General features: G+C 48.4%; 1 protein-coding gene across 1 annotated transcript; it reads right to left on the bottom strand.

Annotated features, from left to right (window-relative positions):
- Positions 1 to 1,073: 1,073 nt before the first annotated feature.
- Positions 1,074 to 17,235, bottom strand: DDX6 (DEAD-box helicase 6). The gene is made up of 13 exons (XM_056860432.1): positions 16,830 to 17,235; positions 11,193 to 11,256; positions 10,705 to 10,809; positions 9,871 to 10,000; positions 8,842 to 8,988; positions 8,592 to 8,686; positions 8,146 to 8,268; positions 7,869 to 7,997; positions 6,729 to 6,845; positions 6,180 to 6,243; positions 4,823 to 4,924; positions 3,472 to 3,654; positions 1,074 to 1,572 (listed from the first exon to the last, which is right to left on the bottom strand). Exons 1-12 carry the CDS (start codon positions 17,027 to 17,029, stop codon positions 3,479 to 3,481), a joined length of 1,452 nt encoding a protein of 483 aa, XP_056716410.1. The 5' UTR covers positions 17,030 to 17,235; the 3' UTR covers positions 1,074 to 1,572; positions 3,472 to 3,478.
- Between the last annotated feature and the right edge of the window lie 4,075 nt (positions 17,236 to 21,310).

Genomic DNA, 21,310 nt, shown 5'->3' on the forward strand with positions numbered 1-21,310 from the left:
CTCATTCCTGTTGCCTGTAGATCAGGCCAAACATCAAGCATATTGGGAGGGGCACAATTTAAAGCAACACTCCGTGGCTCTAAAGCACTTGCCAGTCATATACAAGACACACAGGACAGGAAACGGCTTGAGGGGCAAGGGGGGCTGGCCCTGGCCTGTTCAAGCCTCTGAAAGACAGTCAGGTGCGGGACAAAGGAGCGACCCGGGAGCAGGACGCAGCCCACCTCAAGAGGACTCTCTAGAGTGGGCAGGGGATGCCAGTGGCTCTGGTTCTTTTTAGCACCATTTCCATGTTGTGTACGTTATACTCTGCCTGGACTATGGCAAACCAGATCTATATCTCCTGAAATGCATGCCGCCACTGGGGGGAGGGGGGGGAGAAGGCTTGCTCACACTTCTGCCCCAGGCCTGGATCCTTTCCAAGAGCTGCAAGTGCTAGAGAAAGCACGGCCTCCCAAGAGGCCCAAATGGCAGCACTTGGCATTGTGGGTCGTGTTGCAGAAAACTGAGCCCCTCTCACCTGTAGCTGCTGTCAAGATCTATCTGTAATCCCTTTAGCCCCAGCAAACCTCAAAGAAAAAAGAAAAAAGGTATATATGAACCCATAACAGAAAAGAACACATATTTACAGAGTCTATACAAGTATACACATCCGATTTTCTGCAGAACACACTCTTCAGAGAGGAAAGACGGCCATGGCTCTGGACCAAGTCTCCCTAGCAAGTGCTGTAACCACCAGCAGTGACGCATGGAAACCAGCCTGTAGTGTTCTGCCAGAGCACAAGAGCTTGTCACAGGTTCCTGCTGCGGGTGGGGAGCAAGTGGTCTTTCCTCCTGGGGTGTTGAGGTTGCACGGAATCAACCCAGATGTTCCAGGCTTCTCTTTTTGTTTAAATACACATATTTACAAGGTGGGTGAACTGCAACTGCATCTCCAACTCCTCCATTTGATTTTTTTTAAAAAGGTTAAACAAAAAGTATTACTGACAAGTGTTACATCTCAGCCCAGCTTGTTTGGAGGGGGAAGGAGAGACAGTAGAGGGAAGGGGATGGAGGTGGGAGAGACTTTGATCTGAACCAAAATGACTCCTTGGGCTGTGTCTGAAAGGTGATATTCTGAAGGGTCTCATAGCATAAGGCACTTTGCACAAATAAGGAATAAGCTCTTTAGCTTGAAGACGGATGAGGAGCCGGGAGAAGCTGAAATGCACTCAATCGGGCGGCTGGAGGGGAACTGGAAACGGCAGTCAAGCTTGTGTTTAGGAGTCTTCTCTTTTCAGAGTTCTTCTTCTCCACAAAGAAAGAAATTAAAACCAGCAGTTAGTGCAACTAATTTCAGTCAGCACACAGTGCAAACAAGTGGGAAAACAAAAAAGGTATTTCCTTCCTATCTTCTGCTTTCTTCCTCACAGCCAGAATTTTTTTAAAAGGGAAAAAGAAAAAAAAAGCTCTTTAATCTTCATAGATCCAAAATGAAAAGATGAAAAAGTCATAAAGAGAAGGGCATCCCCAAAGAAACAGCGTGTCACATATCTGGATCAACGGGCTTCAGCTTCTGTGCTTGAGCAAAGCCTAGGAAAAAGAACAAGGAGGCCGTGAGCAGCAAACCCGCGGCGCTCCAGAGCTACTTGCGTGGCCGCTCAAGCCTGCTGAACCACAGCAGGAAGTGCCCCGTGCACTGCCCAGCGCTCCACCTCATGGCCCTTGCCACAGGGCAGAAGTACATGACACAGCCACAGGTCTGGCAGGGGCAGGAAAGCGTGTGCTGGTTGTCTCTGAAGCCCACAGAGAAGGGAGAGAGGCCTCCTAGTCAGCCAGCCACTACTTGCTCAAGGCACCTGCTCCGCTCTCCTGCCTACTTCATGCCTCGGCCCAAAGGCCAGCTGGGCTTCTGCACCAAGGAAAGTGAATTATGGGCAAAGTCCTCTGGGAGGGTATGTGGACTGCAGCAACTGTACTCAGGTGCAAGCGGCAACTACTCGTTCCAATATGAAGATGTGCTTCCTTCAGCCAACACCTCCTCTCCCTCTAAGAGTGCCCCCCCCATGATAGCATGAGCTGACGCACATGGCAGTGGAAGCGTTAATTCCTGCTGTCTGCCTGACACGCCCAGCTGCCGCCTCCTCTTCCACAGGCATCCCAGCGGTCCCCCTTCTGCTCAGCTTCCGGCATCCCCAGACCACTCACGGTGCCCATCTTCCCCTCAGCCCCCCTGACTGTGCTAGCTTTGATCTCAGCCACCAACACAAACTCATCAAGTGTGGCAAAACTGACTCAAGCCACTCCTTAGCCAAAGAGTTCTCTAGGGACAGTGGGAATAACGGCTCACACCAAGGCTCCTCAGAACCAATGTGGATAAAAATCAATGATTTTTTTAATTTAAAAAATAAGATTTTTTGGTTTAAATTGGATTAAAAAAAATGTAAATCAGATTTTTTAAAATAAAATGCTTTTTGAGGAAAAACCGACCTACAGATAATTTTCTATTTAAGATATAGTCTTTATAGTCCAAAGGACTATAATGTAAATCCAAAGGAGTATAACGATTATATTTTAATTATGTAGCATGAGGCTGTATATTCACACAATGTTTACATTTTTTGGTAAATGAATTCCATTAATCCATTCATAAGGTCATGCTCTTCCAAAGGTTTCTGTATCATTATTTTGGGCAATTTTTCTATCTAGAAAATATTATCACAGATGTTTGGTTTTGCAGTTCTCAAAACTGAATTTGTGTTTGTAGAGATTATATGCCCCTTTTTCACAGTAAAAATATTATAAAATAATTATACAGAGTTGAGAAAAAGACATTAATCCCATTGTTCCTTTGCAAATCTATGTACACAGAATCAACCCCTTGCCTCTGAAGTGCTAAGTTTCAAGAAGTAAAATGAATAGAAAATTGTTTGGAGTGGAATAGCTCTGCACAAGGAGAGAAGTGTGAGGAGGGAGGGGCAAGCAGTAAAAATGAAAGTGTAACCTTTTGAGCAGAATACTCCACAAGTCTTTAAGTAGAAAACCATGATTTAAATCTAGTCTTGCTGACTAGTGATTTAAATCATGATTTAAATTGACTTGATTTAAATCAAATCCACCCTGCTTAGAACCATCGCTCCAAAACCAAATAGGCCCCCGTGCACGACTACTCCTCTGGGCACCCCACTGCACTAGTCCAAGAACCACAAGAAGCCATGGTCCTTCTCAAGACCAAGTCATAAACTCTTATCTGACCTTGTAGGCACGAAAATCTGCAGCTAATGGGAGCGAAGTGCAAAGTGGCAGCAGCAGCACCCATCAGCAGCTGGGCAGTAACTCAAACGGGTCAGGCGGCTGGCACCCAGGAAAGGGAGGGAGGCTGGGTGAGCATGAGCTCCTGCAGGAGCCTCTAGGGCCCCCCCCCCACTTCAGCGCAGCCCAAATCAGCCCATGCCCCTCCCCAAGCCTGGACACTGCAGATGAGATACGTACGCAGCAGTTAAGGTTTCTCCTCTTCTACAGGCTCACTGTGGTATTCTGCCACATACAGGCTCTTGTCAATGTTACTGGGGATGGGCTTGATTTCTGTCCCCAGCTGCTCTTCAATACTTTTCAGGTTGAATCGATCATCATAGGTGATCAAGTTGATGGCCAGACCAAGGTGGCCAAACCGACCTTCAAGGAAAGAAAACCAACTGAAGTGAGAAGGCTTCCGACAAGCCCACAGAAGCAAAAGCTCCTTGCAAGCAATGGGCTCAATGAGAGCACCAAAGGCAGAAGAAAACACTCTCTCCCTGTGGCCAAAGCAGTTCCTGTTTCACATCCCCAGTTACAATGGCTCTGTCATTGCCTCGGAAAGAAGGGGACAACACAAGCTGAGAAACTCCCACATTTGGATCTCTGCCATAATTAGGAATATATGCTGCTTTGTGTGTTCAATCGGGGGGGGGGGGCTTGCACGTCTCATAAACAAACTCCTGTGACCTACGTCTGTGTGCCAACCTATGTGGTTAAAACAGCAGCAAAAAAGCAAACAGGAGTAATAAGGATCAAGGCATTTTTCACAGTTAGTCAATGACAGAACCCAGAAGAGAGCTAATTCCAGGGAGCCTGGAGATCCCCTGCTCTGAACAATCCTTGGCCTTGCTTCTTCTGGGGAGGGAGGATGGAGACACACATGCACCCCCCCAAGCAAAGCGGATGGGGGTGGCCAGGACAGACGCTGCACAGGTAGCCAGAGAGTCACACCAGGGGCAACCTTCGCCATTCTACAGTGGCTCAAACACCTGAAAATCTTTTAAGGGCAGCTCCAAACAACATTTTCACTTATACAGCTGCCCTTCTCCTGGGCACCCCAAGACCCAAGGTGGGAGAATAAAAGATCGAGTAGCTACTTAGGAAAGAATGATGGGAGCTTAGTGCTCCTCAGCAGAGAATATGCACAAGATGACAAATATTTCCACTTCCTGAAGCTGCTGCAGATCTTCCTGCAGAACCATCTCCACTTTGCCTGCACTACATTTCCTCTTGTTTGTCTCCCTCCCCCACCCCACCCCGGCCCAATGGCAGTTCACAACATGGCTGCTTGCTGGGAAGCCTCAGCGCCTCTCAGCATGTCAACCCAGCAAGGGGGTTGGTGGCTCATTCATCAGCGGAATCCCTGGACTCTTCACAGCCCCTCAGAGGCCTGCATTGAGAGCCCGTGGCTGCCTGCCAGAATCCCCACAACAGGTGACAGGATCTCCCCTCCCACCAAGGTGCTGAGCAGCCGGGTTCAGACAGCACCTCCCACTCAAAGGCTCCCCAAATGGATCTGTTCTCCCTTGCAATGGAGTTTCCTTACCTGACCTGCCAATACGGTGGAGATATGTCTCTGCCAGCTTTGGAAAATCAAAGTTTATCACCACATTCACAGCTTGGATATCAATACCTCGGGTAAACAGATCTGAAAGTCAAGAACTCCAGTTTAGACAATTGACAAAAACAGCAAGCAGGGTCCACCATAACCCAAGTGTAGCAGGACAACCAGCTACACAACTTTCTTGTCATATCATGTGGTGCTTAAGAACATAAGAAAAGCCATAATGGATCAGACCAAGGCCCATCAAGTCCAGCCGTCTGTTCACACAGTGGCAAAACAGATACCTCTAGGAAGCCCATAAGCAAGATGACTGTAGCAGCATTATCCTGCCTGTGTTCCACAGCACCCAATATAATAGGCATGGTCCTGTGATACTGTAGAGAATAGGTATACATCATGACTAGTATCCATTTTGACTAGTATCCATGAATGGCCCTCTCCTCCATGAACATGTCCACTCCCCTCTTAAAGCCTTCCAAGTTAGCAGCCATCACCACATCCTGGGGCAGGGAGTTCCACAATGTAACTATGCTAATTTGGCATTAAGTCTTTGCCTTAGGCATCCAGTGGCCAGATTTTAAAGGACAGGTCCTGGAAAGCCTTTCCCAGCCACACCAATGACTTCAGCAGACAGAAACCCCGCCACCTCTTGCCCTTCAACTGCCTTTTTACTAGACCAGGAAACCCAGAACCCTGATCAAGCCCGTGCTGGTCTACGGCGAGTTTCCCACTCCACTAGCAATGAACAGGCACAGGAATGGTAAACGGAAGCCATTCAAATTACAACCCAAGCCTGGTTGTTTTCCCACCACTTCAGACTTGCTCTTTTCAGAACAGCCAGTTAGTACAGGAATGTGAATGAACTTCTGAATTCAAAGGGCATTTTTATAATGGATAAAAGAACAAGAACGCCTTTAAATTAGCTTTCATTTGACACTGCCTGGTCGCTATTTATTTAGAAAATATACGTGCTGCCCCTTCAAAGAAGAACCATTAAAAACAAAGCCATTATAATACAATGATTAAAAAACAAACTGACACCATTAAAACAAGCCAGGAGATAACTGCATAAAGGAGCCTAAAACGATGCAGATAAAATGGCCGGAAGCAGACCATAAAATTAAAAAAAACCTTAGTAAAGAGCCTGGGAAAAGAGTAACGTTTTGGCTTGGTGCCTAAAAGAAAGTAAGGTAGGTGCCAGGTAAGCCTCACAGGGGAGGGCATTCTAGAGGTGAGGCAACACCCCCCAAAAAGCCTTGTCTCTTTGGCCACCTGCTTCACTAAAGAGAAAGTCTGAAGAAAGGAAATATGAGCCAGGGAGAGGACAATGGAGACTTACCAGTGCAAACAAGATTGCGGCATAAGCCATTCCGGAAATCGTGGAACACTCGATTGCGGTGCTCCTGGCAAAGAAGAACAGTTAGTCACTCACTGCAATACTCCCCTAGTGTGGAGAGATGGAGGCTTTTCTCTCCAGCCCCCTGTGGGCCCCAAGCCACACCGGCCGACTCACTGGAGGAAAAAAGGGCTCTGCTAGACACAGACTGCCACATTTTGTGCAACTTCACCGCTGGCCTCTTTTACTCTTCCTCTAGGAGCTCTCCAAGCTTTGCCCCGCTGGAGCTGAGCTGAAGTCAGGGCATGCTGGAATTAGAAGCTGGGCCAGCCTGTTCCCACTTGATTCAGGAGCCATCACTGGAGGGTGAACAGTACATGCAACCCCTTCAAGACTTCAAAGAGCAGACCAGAAAACTACCGCATGGCTCGCAGCCGCACAAAGCCAAGCCTCCCGGACAGAGGCCTACAGAATCAGCCACAAACAGCAGACATGGCTGCCCCCATCCCCTTCGACACCACGGCCACAATCCGAAGGGAATCTTGCACTGACCTGCCTCATCTTAGCGTGAATGTAGAAGCATGAATAGCCCAGCTGGGAAATTTTCTTGGCTAGCAGTTCAACCCGTTGGGAGGAGTTGCAGAAAATGATCGATTGGTTAATTTGGAGCTATGCGAAAAAACAAAAAACATTCAAGTCATTGTTTCAACTGCCTTTAAATTCCAAAGTAACTAATATTTTCAGGCATACGGATTATGCACAGCAATACCGTTCAAATAGCTTATCTATAGCTTCTGACTAAATGTTTAGAAGAGTTATCAAACGTCTGCTGTGAACTACAGAACAAACTCCTTCCCAGTACCAGTAGTAACCACAGCTTTTAACTTAGAAAGTTCATCTCCCATAGTTACAGCGCTGCTCCTGCCTATTTTTCAGAATGGGAATGCAGACAGAAACTGATCCCTGGGTGCTTCCAAACAACACAGCTCCAAAGCACCTCACCAGTGTCCATGTTCCAACCCTTCTTGTTCTATCAAAGGCAAACACATGTAATATTATTGTGTCTTTGCCCAGAGTATGAAGCGAGCAATCATGTATAGTAACTAAACAGCAGAGCTTTTGCCCAGAGTTTGAGAGCTATTTGGAGACATAGCTGGTATTAAATGGGGGACAGAGAAAATGAGAGAGCCAGCATGGCACAGTGGTTAAGGACTAGGATCGGGGAAACCCTGGTTCAAATCCCCGCTCTGCAATAGAAACTTGCTGGGCAACCTTGGGCCAGTCACACACTCTCAGCCCTGACCCTGGCAAGTACTTGGATGGGAGACCTCCAAGGGATACTAGGGTCATGATGAGGAGGCAGGCAATGGCAAACCACTTCTGAAAGTCTCTTGCCTTGAAAACCCTACAGGGTCACTGTAAGTCAGCTGTGACATGATAGCAAAAAAGAAAAAATGAAAGTAGATTTAATAGCTGAAGGATATGAAGTATTGTGCCATTTCATATTACTACTACATCCACACTCAGTGTCACAGACAGGCATCTTTGGGAGGGTCTTGCTTTTTCATTTACGCTCTCGCTGTCTAAGCAGAACTGACTAGTTTTGTTGGTTATTTAAGCATACAACTGACCCTCTGGTTTCATGCAAAGGGTATGGGGGGGATGAAATGGAAGCTAGACAACACTGCTTACCCTGGAGAATAACGTGTTGAGGCAATGCACTTTCTGGCGCTCAGTCACATAGGCATAGTACTGGGTCACTCCCTTCAGTGTTAGCTCCTCCATCAAGTTAATCTCATAGGGTTTCTGCAAGTGGGAATTCTGAAACAAGTGTTCCAATGTAAGGAAAACATGTAGACTGCATCTGACTAGACACCCCAGTGGCTGAGTAACAAACAGGTGACTTCCAGAAGAGCTGCAGTAAATATCAGCAGCCGAGGATGACAAGAGAAATCAGAACTGCACTTACCATAAACTTTTGAACACTTAGAGGGAAAGTGGCCGAGTATAGCAAGATCTGCCTGTTCTTAGGTAGCGTGAGAATGATGTCCTCCATTATCTGAACAAAATCTTGGGACAACAACTTGTCCGCCTGCATTGAGAAATGGGACAGTTTTAACACCAACATGCACATTCAACTTTCTGGAAGCATGCTTTTAACAGAGCTCTTGGTCCTGCAACCACCAACCCACAATCCCAGCTTCAGCTTTAAAATGCTCCTGTGAAATCTATTCCAGTTATGAACTGGGAAACTAACCCAGTCACTTTCTCAAGATATGCAGCAGCCCTCCAGATCAACAGAGGAAGGAGCCTTTCTTGCAACACATCATAGGGGGCCTGATTTCAAACTGCACTTCAGACCTTTGACCGAAGGACTGCTTGAGCCTGCACAGACGCAGTTGATGCCAGTATTACCTCATCTAGAACAATCATCTGGACATGGTCCACTTTTGCTACTCCTTTCTTGATAAGGTCCAGAATCCTCCCTGGTGTAGCTATCACCACATGTACTGCAAAAGGAAAAGCACAGACATATTCCAACTTGAATTTATGGGGATCTGGCACTGGACAGAGTAGAAGAATCAAAGCCACCAGCTGGGCCTTTGACTCATCACTAGCATTTTAGTGCCCAGTTCATGAGGGTACTCGAGCCTAGAGGTCCTACCTGTATCATCAAGCCTCATTATGTCGTCACGCAGGTTGGTTCCTCCTGTGGTTGCCATCACTTTGGCCCCTCCCATGTGTTTGCTGACCTGGATGCAGATCTGACTGACCTGAAGGGCCAGCTCTCGCGTGGGAACAATCACCATTGCTGAAAGAGGGAGAACAGTCAGGGCACAGCCTCTTGTGCTCAGCACCTGCCCCCAACAGGGGTCCTTCAGAGCAGGAACAGAAGGTTTTAAGCAGGTCGACTGTCTGAACTCAAGACTCAATGAAGGTCACAGGCTGGCAGGAAGTGGTGATGCAACCTAGCTGACAGAGCTTTAAAAGAGACCTAGTTCAATGGAGCCTCTTCACTGAAAGGCAGCCATACCTCCAAGCCACAGATGATGGGGACAATCACGGCATCCATCAAGCCCCCCCCCCCCCCGCTTGCACTGTGAGCTTCACAGAAGCACTCATCTGGCCACTGTTTGACAAATGAGCGGACCACATAAATTCAGTAAGGGTCTTAATTAAACCCTGTGCACATGTGTGACTGTGTGCGTGAGAGAGAGTGTGCATTACAGTTAGGGCAAGTTGCAATTCTCATCTGCTTCCTACCTCTGACCTCCTACTTAACTTGGGCAGTTCATGGGAGGGGGGGCATCTTGGCCATCTTCTGGGCACTGGGTGTGTGTGGGGGAGGTAGCTGTGAGTTTCCTGCATTGTGTAGGGGGTTGGACTAGATGACCCTGGTAGTCCTTTCCAACTCTATGATTCTATGAGATGAGCAGCATCCCAATTCAAGCCTTCCAGACCTTCTTGCATTCATTAAATGCTGTGTACGCTGAAGCATTATCCTCCTTAAACCAGTGGATGCCAAGGAGAAAGGGGTGTTGATAAACCAGCAGAGCTCAAGGGCCACAACCAACCCTGACTTCTAGAGACATTTCTGTACCCCTAATAACGACAAAGTGGGAATTCATATAGCAGGTAAGCGTTTAGGATATATTGCACTTTTCTCTGAAAGAACCACTTGAGTATCACTGACCCTGTATGTTGTCCTTCTTTAAGTCAAGTCGTTCAAGTAAGGGAATGAGGTAGGCACCACTCTTGCCAGTTCCATTCTTTGCTCTCGCCAAGATGTCCCTCCCAGACAGAGCAATAGGAATGCTCTCCTCCTGAAAAGAAGCCACAAGGGTCAGCACGGTGCCAAGCAGCACCCATTCATGTTACAATGCCTAACAGTGGTGGGGGACAGAAGGCTCATCCGAATGGAACCATCTGTCTAGTAGTCAAGCCTTCTGTACCCATCTTTTATCCTTGACAACAATGACTGGTCACCAAAGTTAAGATGTGGCTAAGTCACCAGCAGAATAATCAGAAGCTGCAGTGGGGCTCCCACCCATCTCAATAAGATACCCGACAGGCTAACTAAGCAGTCATTGGACATTTGGATTGGAGGCTGCAGCCAGTCTCTTTAGAGACAGTAAAAGAGAAGAACTGGGTGTGCCAACAGGCATTTAACAGAGAACCTATTTCAATATTTTCAGGAAACACTAACATCAATCGCATATACAAAAAAGCAAGAGGTTCTGATAATGGTTTTCCTGCTGTTGCAGGCTGTTTGAAGTCTGCAGAAGGTCCACAAGAGAGATGTGGTCCACAAGAGAGATACCAACTCTACCCAACCTCCTCATGCAGAACTGCCAACATCCACAAGCCAGGGAAGAGCTTCCATTATCTGAACAGCAGCTGGCTGACAACAGAGTCCCCAGGAGTACAACAGAGCATAGTCCATCACTTAGCTGCCTAAGAAGCCTCATACCACCTGCTGCCCACATCTGTAAAAGGGAGCAAAGCACAGAAGCCACCACAAACCAACCTGAATAGGAGATGGCTTTTCCCAGCCCATTTCAAAAATTCCCATCAGCAGCTCCCGTTTCAGACAGTAATCTTCAAACTCATTTCCTTTAGTGGAAGTCACATCCTGAATGAGCAAAGCAGGACAGTTAGCCAGTGCTTTCCCCAAAGTGGTAGTCTACATGCAAGGCCCTGTATTTATCTGACTGGAAGTCAACCCTGAATGTAAGACAGCCCCTCTAGAAAGGTTATGTGCAAAAAGTTATTTATCATTGTACACCCACACACAGAGACGTAAAGCCCAAGCTGGCCGCCCCCCAAGACCCCTCGTCTGTTTGCAGTGGAGTGTCAGAAATGAAGCAAACCCTCTCTGGCAGAGGCAGGGCCTCTGAAGATGACGGGGGTGGTCAGTTAGGTTCCTATGGGAACAGTACTCTTTTGCTCAAGGTTGAAAGCCCAGCAAGCAGAATATAACTACTCTGAACAGATTTACCCTTCTTTGCTTCTTACCGAAGTTTTGATCCGCAGATCTTTTGGAGGGAGTTTCAAAGTCTTCTTCCAGTCGTCGCCAGGTCTAAAGTAAGACAACAGCATCGTGTCAGCTACTGGACTGCTGTAGGTCACTGTGGAAGCTCTGCACAGATGCACCATTTTGCCAAGAGCTTCACAAAGCCAAAAAGAGAGGCCAATGGAGAACACAATAGAAGCCATGCCAGTCTCCTTAAAGGGCAATGCTACACAACAGATTTAAACAATCTTCTCAGACATTCCTCCCTCACCAACTATAGTTGTGCAGGGAGGCCCATCAATCTACCACAGAAGATCTCAGCATGTTCACCTAAGTACTGGTTCCAGAGTCCTTTGGGGAAACCATGACAGGGTTAAAACAGAAAGCTTGTGGGTACTCATATCACACAAGGTCCTTATGCCAGGTATTGAGACAGTTACAAACTGGCCAGGAAGCTGGACAGAATGAGCATTAGCTGGCAAGCCACACTGGCAATTTCCATAAGGCTACTTACTGAGCAGGATTCCTGCACGGCCTCCCTATAGAATACCAAGGTAGCAGGGCTAAGAAACAGAGCTTGCTTTAAGACGACCAAAGCCATGTTAAGAGAAATCACCCAAGGGTGCAGACAAAACACTTTTATCCGTATATACTGCAAGTCCAGTAAACTACAGCCCATCACAGCTAGTATTAACAGAGACTATTGCCTACTTGTTGACTGTAATTCCCCATTAAAGGAGGGGCTCTGTCACATCTGGCCCAAAAGATGCTCTATTAAGATCATTTTTCAGATTCCCATTAACTGGGGAATTATACACCCTTACCCAATTTCCCTTTTCAAGCCAAGATGACTGACCCAACTAAAGCTAACCAATTCCCAATAAATTAGCCAGACCCATTTCAGTTGGCTTTGGATTGGCCACTTGGCTGCCTGAATCTTGTTCCTCACAGAACCCTCTGACTTGTCCACATCCCTGTAAATCTGCGATGCCGACTGGGCTCAACGGACAGTTCCATACTAGTTGTGCTCTTACCTCCCTGGGCAACATGGAAGGGGGCTACTGCCCTGTGGGAATCCTCTGTAGTTCTCCTGAGCTATTTATACTTATGACAACTACACAAAACTGATGCAAGAAGGCTGCTATAGCATGCTGCATATCTGGCTGCTTTTGAGTACACCTTCAAAACTTCAATCAGTCCAGAACACAGCAACCGGATTAACTGCTAGGAATTAATATTCTGAAAGAGCTCCACGGGTTGTCAGTGTAATTCCTGATTCTTACCTTGCCCAATGTACACCACCCTGTTCACAGAAGTCCAGTAAAACCTCATTGCAGGTCCTCATGCTAGATGGGTGACTGCCCTCAGTTATTAACAGCTCTCTCTCAGGAGACCACACACTTACAGAACTGCCTTCCATCCATGTTGGGGCATCTCAGAAAATTCACTCAGGCAGTTAAAACTTTTTCTGCTTATGCAAATACCTTATAATTATCAAAAGTATATGAACTACACATTTCTGTCCATTCTCTATACCCGTGTATAATTGTATAAACCTTTGTCACGTTCCTCCCCCTTAGTCATCTATTTTCTAAACCAAAAAGATCCAGCCTCTCCAGCCATTCCTCATAGGAAAGTTTACATATTTTTGGTAAGCTGTATTTTGGATTACTAGATTTCTGTGCTTTGTCAACAGCATTCCACTTTGGGAACTTTGCTGAAAAGCAGATTATAATAGAGACCAGTGATTGTTTCAGCCACAACTCACTACTTCATGGCCTGGCTGTCCTTTGCCTCCCCTCCAACTGAAAGTTATACTGTCTTTTCTACCCATCCCAGGCTACTGTGCCAGAGATGCTGTACGATGCTGCAAAGGGAGCCACAAATTCAGACTGAGGAAGCACAATGATCTACCTGCACTCAGCTAGAAGGCTGAAACATTTGCTGAAGCAGAGGTCCCAAGCAAAATCCAAGCCAGCCTAACAGAAAAGGAATCCTAGGATGTTCTGCGCAGGCATAGAGGGGCTTAGAATGCCAGTGGAGGGGTAGGGGCTACCCAGCGTTTTGCAACATGAAACCAAAACTGGCTGTGAAGCACTCCAGCAGAATCTCCACAAATTGAGTAAATGGGCAACAGCATGGCAAACAAAGTTAAAACGATGCACATTGGAACAAAAAATCCCAACTCCCAAGTATGTGCTAATGGGCCCTGAATCTGCCGAAACTGAGGAAGAGACCTTGGTGTCATAGCGGATACCTCAATGAAAATGTTAACCCCGTGTATCACAGCCATGAAAAAAAGGCAAATTCTATGCTGGGGATTATTATGAAAGAGATTAAAAAGAAAACGGCCAATAGATCCTCTATAGGTTCTTGTGGGTTATCCTCTATAGATCTGTGGTATGGTTTCACTTGGAATACTTGTGCAGTTTTGGCCACTGTATCTCAAAAAGGGCACCGAAGAGCCAGAAGTACAGAAGGGGGCAAACAAAATGATTTAGGGGTCAAGGAAACTTTCTTATGAGGAATGGCTGGAGAGACTGGGCCTTTTTGGTTTAGAAAATAGAGGACTAATGGGGGGGGGAACGACGACGACACTAGACAGATTCATGGATTCAAGTCCATCAGTGACTGCTGGCCATGGTGACTAAAGGGAACCTCAGAATCCCAGTGCCAGGAAGCAACATCAGTGAAAGGCCTCAGCCTCTGTGCCCTGTTGTTGGCCCTCTAGAATAACTTGTTGGCCACTGAGTGAAAGATGATGCAAGACTGAATGGACCACTGGTCTGATCCAGCCGGGCTCTTCTGAGGTTCCAGTGCCCCAATTTCTGGGACAAAAGTTGTGAATGTGTGTGCTCGATGTGAGCAGCTCTTGACACTCATGGAAGAGTTCATCTCCTTGAGACTATGGGTGCAAAGCTGGAGAGAGATGTGGGTCCTGCAAGGACTCTCCCACTCCTGTGTCGGCAGCTCCTCTGCTGAGGTGGAAACAATCCTTTAGAAAGGACCCATACCTTGCATGACGAACCAAGACCCCCTCGTCCCAAGGATATCCCTCTGGGTTTAGGGGGAGGCAGGCTTTTGGTACTCTCCAGTTGACGAGGCAAATATGCGCTTGACTCTACAGAAACAAGTTTTCTACACATCATATATGACTCTGCATTGGAGCTGCTGGTCGCAGAGCCAACCAGAGGTGTGGCACCTCTGGACTGGGTTTTGAGTGGGGCTATAAATTTAAGCAAGATATAAAGGTTGTTGCACTAATTGGGAACACTGACAACAAGGCTACTAAGTTCAACATTCATATAAATAGAAAGTTGCCCCCAAAGTTAAAAAAAAAACAACTTTCGATTTCAAATGAAGTAACTTTGCTAAAGTAAGGGGACTAGTCAGTTAAAAGGGAGAATTAAGAGTCAAATTCCCCCAGAATGCCTGGGAGCTATTTAAAACTACACTAATTGAGGCCCAGATGTCTGCATACTTAAGGAAACCATCAAGGAAGAAATAAAAGGCAAAAAGGCTTATTTTAAAAAGTGTAAGGTTTCTCTGAATGTGGTAAACAGAAAGGAGCACAAGGCAAAACAAACGTAAGTTGACAATAACATGGGCAATAAAGAGAATTTGAGGAGCAGATGATCAAAAACAGTAAGATAAGCAAGTTTTCAAATACAGCAGAAGCAGGGAAATGCCCAGCGAGGCAGCTGGGCCACTGGATGACAAAGGAATAAAAGGACTGCTTGAGGAAGACCAGGAGATGGCAGAGAAAATTATTTTTGTGTCTCTTTTCACTGTGGAAAATGTGAAACATATAATGTGCGTTAGAACTGCTGTTTTAAGGAAGGGTGTCTGAAGAATTGAGGTGAATTGAAGCAACGAGAGATGAAGCTCTAGGACTGCTACCAAACAGAAAACTAACAAGTCTGCAGGCCTTCATGGCATACACCCTTGGGTTCTTAAAGGACTCAAATGTGAAACTATTAATTGATTAAATAATATATTTAACTTGCCACTAAAATCGGACTCCATGCCAGATGCCTGTAAAATAGCAATGTCACCCCAGTTTTAAAAAGTGGTCCAGAGAGGATCCAGGAAATTACAGGCCAGTTAGCCTGCTCCAGGTAAATTTCTGCTAATTGTCTTGCGCTTCCAAGCACAACCCAGGGAGGCTGTGGAAACTGAATAGGCACCTAGAAGCAGTTTTGGAATGTCTGAAGGTTATCTGAGACTTAATCCCAACAAAATGGAGGTGCTAGTGTGAAAGGTCTGACCCAAGAAAGGGGTTATCCCGTTCTGAATGGGGCTACACTCCCCATCAAGGCCTTTTTGGTCACGGTGCCAAAATTTTGCAATTCCTTCCCAAGGGAGATTCGCCTGTCTGTCATTGCTTTCCACCAGCGGGTGAAGACTTCTTTATTTCATCTGGTGTACCCCAAGAAACTCTTCTTGCCCCTTCTCCGTCTGTGTGTTTTTGTTGTTTGTACGTGTAGATGTTTTTATTGTTAAATAATTATATACACATTTAAAATGCTATTTTAATGCCTTGATGTTCACCTCCACAGGGATCCTATTTGGATGGAAAAGCAGCATATAAATGTTTTCAATAAATAAAATGAATTAAAGAGAGAATGAATAAGCACACTAAGAAACGAAGTCTGCCAAGGGAAAGTCAGCATGGCTGGAATTCCTCCCTCACAAAGCTCTTGGGAGTTCTTTGATTAAAATGAGAACCCTGTGAGTGAGAAATGCAAAGTCTGTGCTAGGAATTATTAGCAAAGGGACTGTGAATAAAATACCGATATTGAAACACTCTTGTACAAAGTTATAGCATGGTCTCATTTGGAATACCGTCTGCAGTTCCGGTTGTTGTTCCTTAAAAACAAGATGGAAAAAGTACAAAGGCGGGCAAGCAGGATGACTAAGGGGCTGGAGCACTTTCCCTACGAGAAACAGTTGGAGAACCTGGGACTTCTCTATCTAGATAAAAGACAGGTAAGGAGAGACATGATATAAGTTTATAAAATTATGCATGGGGTGGAGAAAGTGGATCGAGGGTGCTTTTTCTCTTTGTCCCACAATACTTGAACTTTGGGGGGGAGGGCACCCAAAGTTGATGGGATATAGGTTCGACCCACAAAAGGAAATACCTCTGTACTCAACGATTAAGCAAACAGTGGAATTTGCTTCCAGTGAACATAGATGACAAGCATAGTTTGTAAAGGCGGTTAGACAGATTCATGCAGGAGACGTCTATCAATGGCTATTTGACATGGTTACCAAAGGGATCCTCCATCTATAGAGGAAGCAAACCCCTGAATTCCAGTGCTTGGAGGGAGAAGCGGGGCGGATCGCAGTCTAGTCTCTGTGCCGTCTGCTTGGCCCTCCTAGGCTACTGGTGATACCGCTGCTGTTTGAAACAGGATCCTGTCCTGGGCTAGATGGACCACTGGTCTGATCCAGCAGGCTCTCACCACCAGAAAGCAATGAGAATAAAAGAAGGTGCCAATTCATGCCTGCCATCAAACACTGCCCTAGTACTAAGCTAAGGTCACAAGGCAAAGTATTCCTACCAAGGAATCAGGACCCTTGCAACCATTATGCAAGTGCCACCAGGTTTAACAAGGCTTCACAGAAATACTTACTTGAGAGTGGAGGGCATACCCTGGGCTTGCTGCTGAGTGCCGTTGTTGATTGTGTTGGGATGTTTCAGCTGGTTTATCTGCTGCTGTGCCTGTGTTCCCCCGCCTCCTGGACCACCGCTGGGTTTTACAGGGCCCCTCAACTGTCCATTTTGACTGGAGAGACCCATTATAACAGGGTTCTCTGTTCTGGCTGTACTCATGTTCTGCTTTATAAAGATGTCTTTCTTGACTTCAAAACTTTGAAAGTGAGTACAGAAACTGTAATAACAGTTTATCAGGCTCTCCAAGATGAAGAGATAAATAATGTCCTGCTCAATATATGAGTCTTATTGCAATGCAGGCAAGCACCTGTAAAGTCACTCAGAAGTAAAGCAGTCACTTGCACTGATGCACTGTGGAACAACTCCTTCAAAACAGTCTTCTGGCAAACTGGAGCTCTATCCAAAGTCACTCAGCTCAGTCTGAAAAGACAGGCGACATAGTTAACATACGCAACAGTCTATTGCAGTAGACACCTGCTCAAGTGAGGTAAAGGACATCCGCAATGGAGTAAGTTACACACCTCAGGATACTTACTTCAATAACAGAACAAGGATAAAAAAAACTGCTGGAAAAAATGCCAACCGTCATAACTCCCCACCAACCCTTGCACTGCAAAGAGGCATTCTGGCAAATGTCACTAGTAAGCAACTAACCAGAACCTGTAACGACTCCTTGTTTAATCTTAAGAACTCTTAATCAAGAGTTCTTGCTTCGAGCTCCCAAGCCACCATAGCAACAGCCCTATATAAGTTTGGTCTTCATGCTGTTCGCTTACCGTTCCTTAACTGCTAGACAGAAAGGCTCCACACGATACACTGTTTGTTCTGCATTGCAGGGCACCCAAAGTATGGGACCAGGGTAAAATCTCCCGCCACACACACACCATTTGCAAGGAACATCACCTTTCCCTCTTGAAGGGCCTCTTCTTACCTACATGCAAGCTCTTCAGGGAGTGCGACGTTCAGAAAGCAGGACCCTCCAGCGACAGCCGCTTGACTAAGAATAAGCCTAAAAGACTTGCCCTACATAGCTACCTCTCATAGCCAGTCACGCCTGCCCCAAACACAGGCAAGCCACACACACACCGCCCCCCAGGCACTCCTGCCCTCTTCCAGCGCCGTGGGCGACCGAGTTCGGCACACAGGCAGGCTGGAGAGAGGGCGACCCCCGCCAGCCAGCCAGCCCGCCCGCCCGCCCGCCCGGAGGCTCCCTCCGTGCGCCGCTGGCAGCGGGGCCAAGGCCGAGCCCGGCAGGCCTCGAGCGCGCACGAAGCGCCCCAAGGGCGGCCTGGCGCTGGTCCCTGCGGCGGACACCGGCGACAACGCACGGCGCGGCGGCACCGCCACCCCAGCGCGGACTCGGCCTCCCGCGCCTGCCCGCAAGGGAGGCTCGCCAGTCTCCCGCCAAGCCCACCCACCCCCAACCAAGCCAAGCGACTCCCTCCCTTCCCTCTCCCGCACAGCCGGCAAGCGGGGGCGGGGCGGGGGGGCAGGCCGGGCCCCCCGCCCGCCCTACACCCCCGCCCGGAGGAATGGAGCCGCCCCTCATCCCCAGGCGGCCCATGCTGGGGAACCGGGGGGGGGGCTCGGGCCGCCAGCGCCTCCTTCTCCCCCCCTCCCCAGGACCAGGCCGCTGCCCCGCAAAGAGCAGGCCGCAGCGGGGCCTGGTCCCTAGCCACGGCCGAGCCTCCGCAGGCCGTTTCTCGGGCTCCGGTTCCCGGCTGGGGTGGGGGCGCCCGGGGCCTTCCTGCCAGGGCAGGGCAGGGCCGGGCCGGCCGTGTGAGGCGGGGCCCCGATCCTAGGCCCAGCTGCGCGCGACCCCCTCAGCGCCGAGAAGAGCAACCCGCGGTAAAGCCGCGCCTCACCGCCGCCGCTGGTCGGGCCGCGCCTGGCCTCCCGCCTTCACTCGCTGCCTCCTCCTCCTCCTCCTCGGTCGGTCTCCTCCGGACTATGGCGGCGGCGGCGACGCGACGACAAGATGGCGGCTCCCTCCTTCCTTCCTTCCTTCCTTCCTGGCGTTCTTCCTCCTCGGCGCAGGCCCCGCCCCCTTTGCCCGGCGCGCTTTCCGGCTCCGGCCCAGCACAGTCGCGCGAGGGGCCTCTTCTGCGCGTGCGTGGCTGGCCGCGGCCTTCTCACCCGTCCACACGTGACCCAGGAGGGGCGGCACCGCGGGAGACGAGCGGCCACGCGGCCCGAGGGCTCGCCGCCGGTCGGGCTGTGGCTCTGCGCAGGTGGTGCGGCGAGGGCCAGAGCGCTTCCGGGGCACAGCGGACGTTACAGCCGTTTCTGCGGAGGGGGGCGCGGAGGGGCTTTCGGCCCTGAGGCCTTGGCCCCCCAGGGCCCGTTAGTAGTGGCTGTAGACACAGGCAGCAGCAGCCTCGAGAGGGGCCCAGAGGGGCCCGGCCCGCTGAGGGTGTGAATCAGCCCCGCCCCGCCTTTTGGGAGTTCGTGGAGCCAGTGGACAAGCGTGTCCATCATGGTGGCCTGGCAGACACGACACACGGGCTTCCAGTGGGCTTTTGGCCAGGTACCCGAGTCAGCCTGGCAGTCGTGCGTAAGAGGACTGGCCCTTGTATGGCTGAACAACAGGAAGCAGAGCGTGGGAATAAATGGACGGTTTTTGTGATGGAGGGGAGTGAGCAGCGGGGTCCGCAGGGATTGGGATTGGGGCCAGTGTTATTTAATTTGTTCGGTAATGATCTGGAGCTTGATGCGAGCAGTGTCACGGCCAGTTTTGCACATGAAGCCAAACTATTCAGGATGATAAAACCCCAAGTGGTTTGTGATGAGCTACAGTAGGATCTATCCGAATTCGGTGAGTGGCCAACAACCTGGTAAATTATGTTCAGTATTAATGAGTGCCAGGTAATGCACATTGGAACAAAAAAGCCCCCCAATTTTAAATATATGCTGGTCTGAACCGGCTGAGATCAAGACTGAAAGATCTTGGCGTTAAAGTGGAACGCTCAGCGAAAATGTTTACTCAATGTGCAGCAGCAGCAAAGAACTCAAACTCTAGAATCATAGAGTTGGAAGGGACCACCAGGGCCATCAAGTCCAACCCCCTGCACAATGCAGGAAATTCACAACTACCTCCCCCCTCCACACCCCTAATGACCAGAAGATGGCCAAGGTGCCCTCCATCTCCTCATCTGCCTAAGGTCACAGAATCAGCAGTGCTGACAGATGGCCATCTAACCTCTTCTTAAAAACCTCCAGGGAACATTTTTAATAATCTCTATGTTGGAGATTATTAGGAAAGGCGCTGAAAATAAAACAGCAAATATTATAACGCCCCTATATACATCTACAGCTTTGCCTCATTTGGAATACTGTGTATAGTTCTGGTGACCGTATCTGAAAAAGGACATTGCAGAGCTGGAAAAAGGACAGAAGGAGGGGCAACCAATATGATCAACAGGTTGGAGCCTGTTCCCTATGAAGAAAGGCTGAAGAGAGTGGGACTTTTCAGTTAGGAAAAAAAGGCTAACAGGGGCATGATGCAGGTTTATAAAATTATGCATGGGGCAGAGAGAGTGGATGGAGATAATTTTTTTCTCACTCTTCCAAAATACTAGGGCTTGAGGGTGCCCAAGCAAATTGATAGGCAGTAGATTCAGGCAGCATCAGGGGACGGCCTTTGGCCTCTATGGCCTGTTCTTGGCCTGCTGTGGGCACTGGATGGCCACTGTGTGAGAGAGGATGCTGGGCTAGAGGGACTGCTGGTCTGATCCAGCAGGGTTCTTTCTGTGTTCTTATGTCTTTGAAGGCAACCTTCCGTTCACACACATGCTGAATTTAATAGCACTGTGAACATTGTTCTGAACTGGGATAACAACATATCTGGCAACATTCTCGCCCAAGTCCAGAGTCCCCTCCCTTCTAGTTGGCTCCATGACCAACTGCTCCATCATTTGCAGGCTCTACAAATGCCTGTTTCCGTTGATTGGAGCACTCATGTACACAGTGAACAGGGAGGTAGACACAGGTCAGCACACAGTTATTCTCTGGCCTCTTTCCTTATTTCTTGCTTCATTCCAAGAACTGCCTCAGTTGTGTTTTGGAGGGAACTATATCTCTTAGGTCATGGGTCCCTGACCTTTTTGAGCCTGCGGGCTCATTGGGAATTCTGACACAGCATGGTGGACGCAGCAACAAAATGGCTGCAGCAGGATGGCACAGCCAGCCATAAATTCTTTGCCACAGCTTATCTTCAGTCACACAGGGCCGATCCTTGCGCTGTGTTGGCAGCTGCTGCCAAGGCAATATTTCAGAAATTCTGCATAATCAGATCTCCAGTAGTCACTCAGAAACCTTGCTGGGGAAAAGCCCTACCTGGCCCCACCCACTCCCTAAAAACACTTGGTGAGTGCCAGAAAAGGTGCTGAAGGCACCATGGCACCCACAGGCATCACATTGGGGACCCCTGTATTAGGGTGT

This window comes from Euleptes europaea, chromosome 14 (genome assembly GCF_029931775.1).
Source record: "Euleptes europaea isolate rEulEur1 chromosome 14, rEulEur1.hap1, whole genome shotgun sequence".
In the NCBI taxonomy this organism is placed as follows: Eukaryota; Metazoa; Chordata; class Lepidosauria; order Squamata; family Sphaerodactylidae; genus Euleptes; species Euleptes europaea.

Excerpts from the sequence above, each read along its gene's own strand:
- DDX6 (XM_056860432.1), bottom strand. The coding sequence starts at position 17,029 with ATGAGTACAGCCAGAACAGAGAACCCTGTTATAATGGGTCTCTCCAGT. Across the intron at positions 10,001-10,704 it reads AAAAGCCATCTCCTATTCAG|GAGGAGAGCATTCCTATTGC; the intron begins GTTGGTTTGTGG and ends GCTTCTTTTCAG. Across the intron at positions 3,655-4,822 it reads CCACCGTATTGGCAGGTCAG|GTCGGTTTGGCCACCTTGGT; the intron begins GTAAGGAAACTC and ends CTTTCCTTGAAG.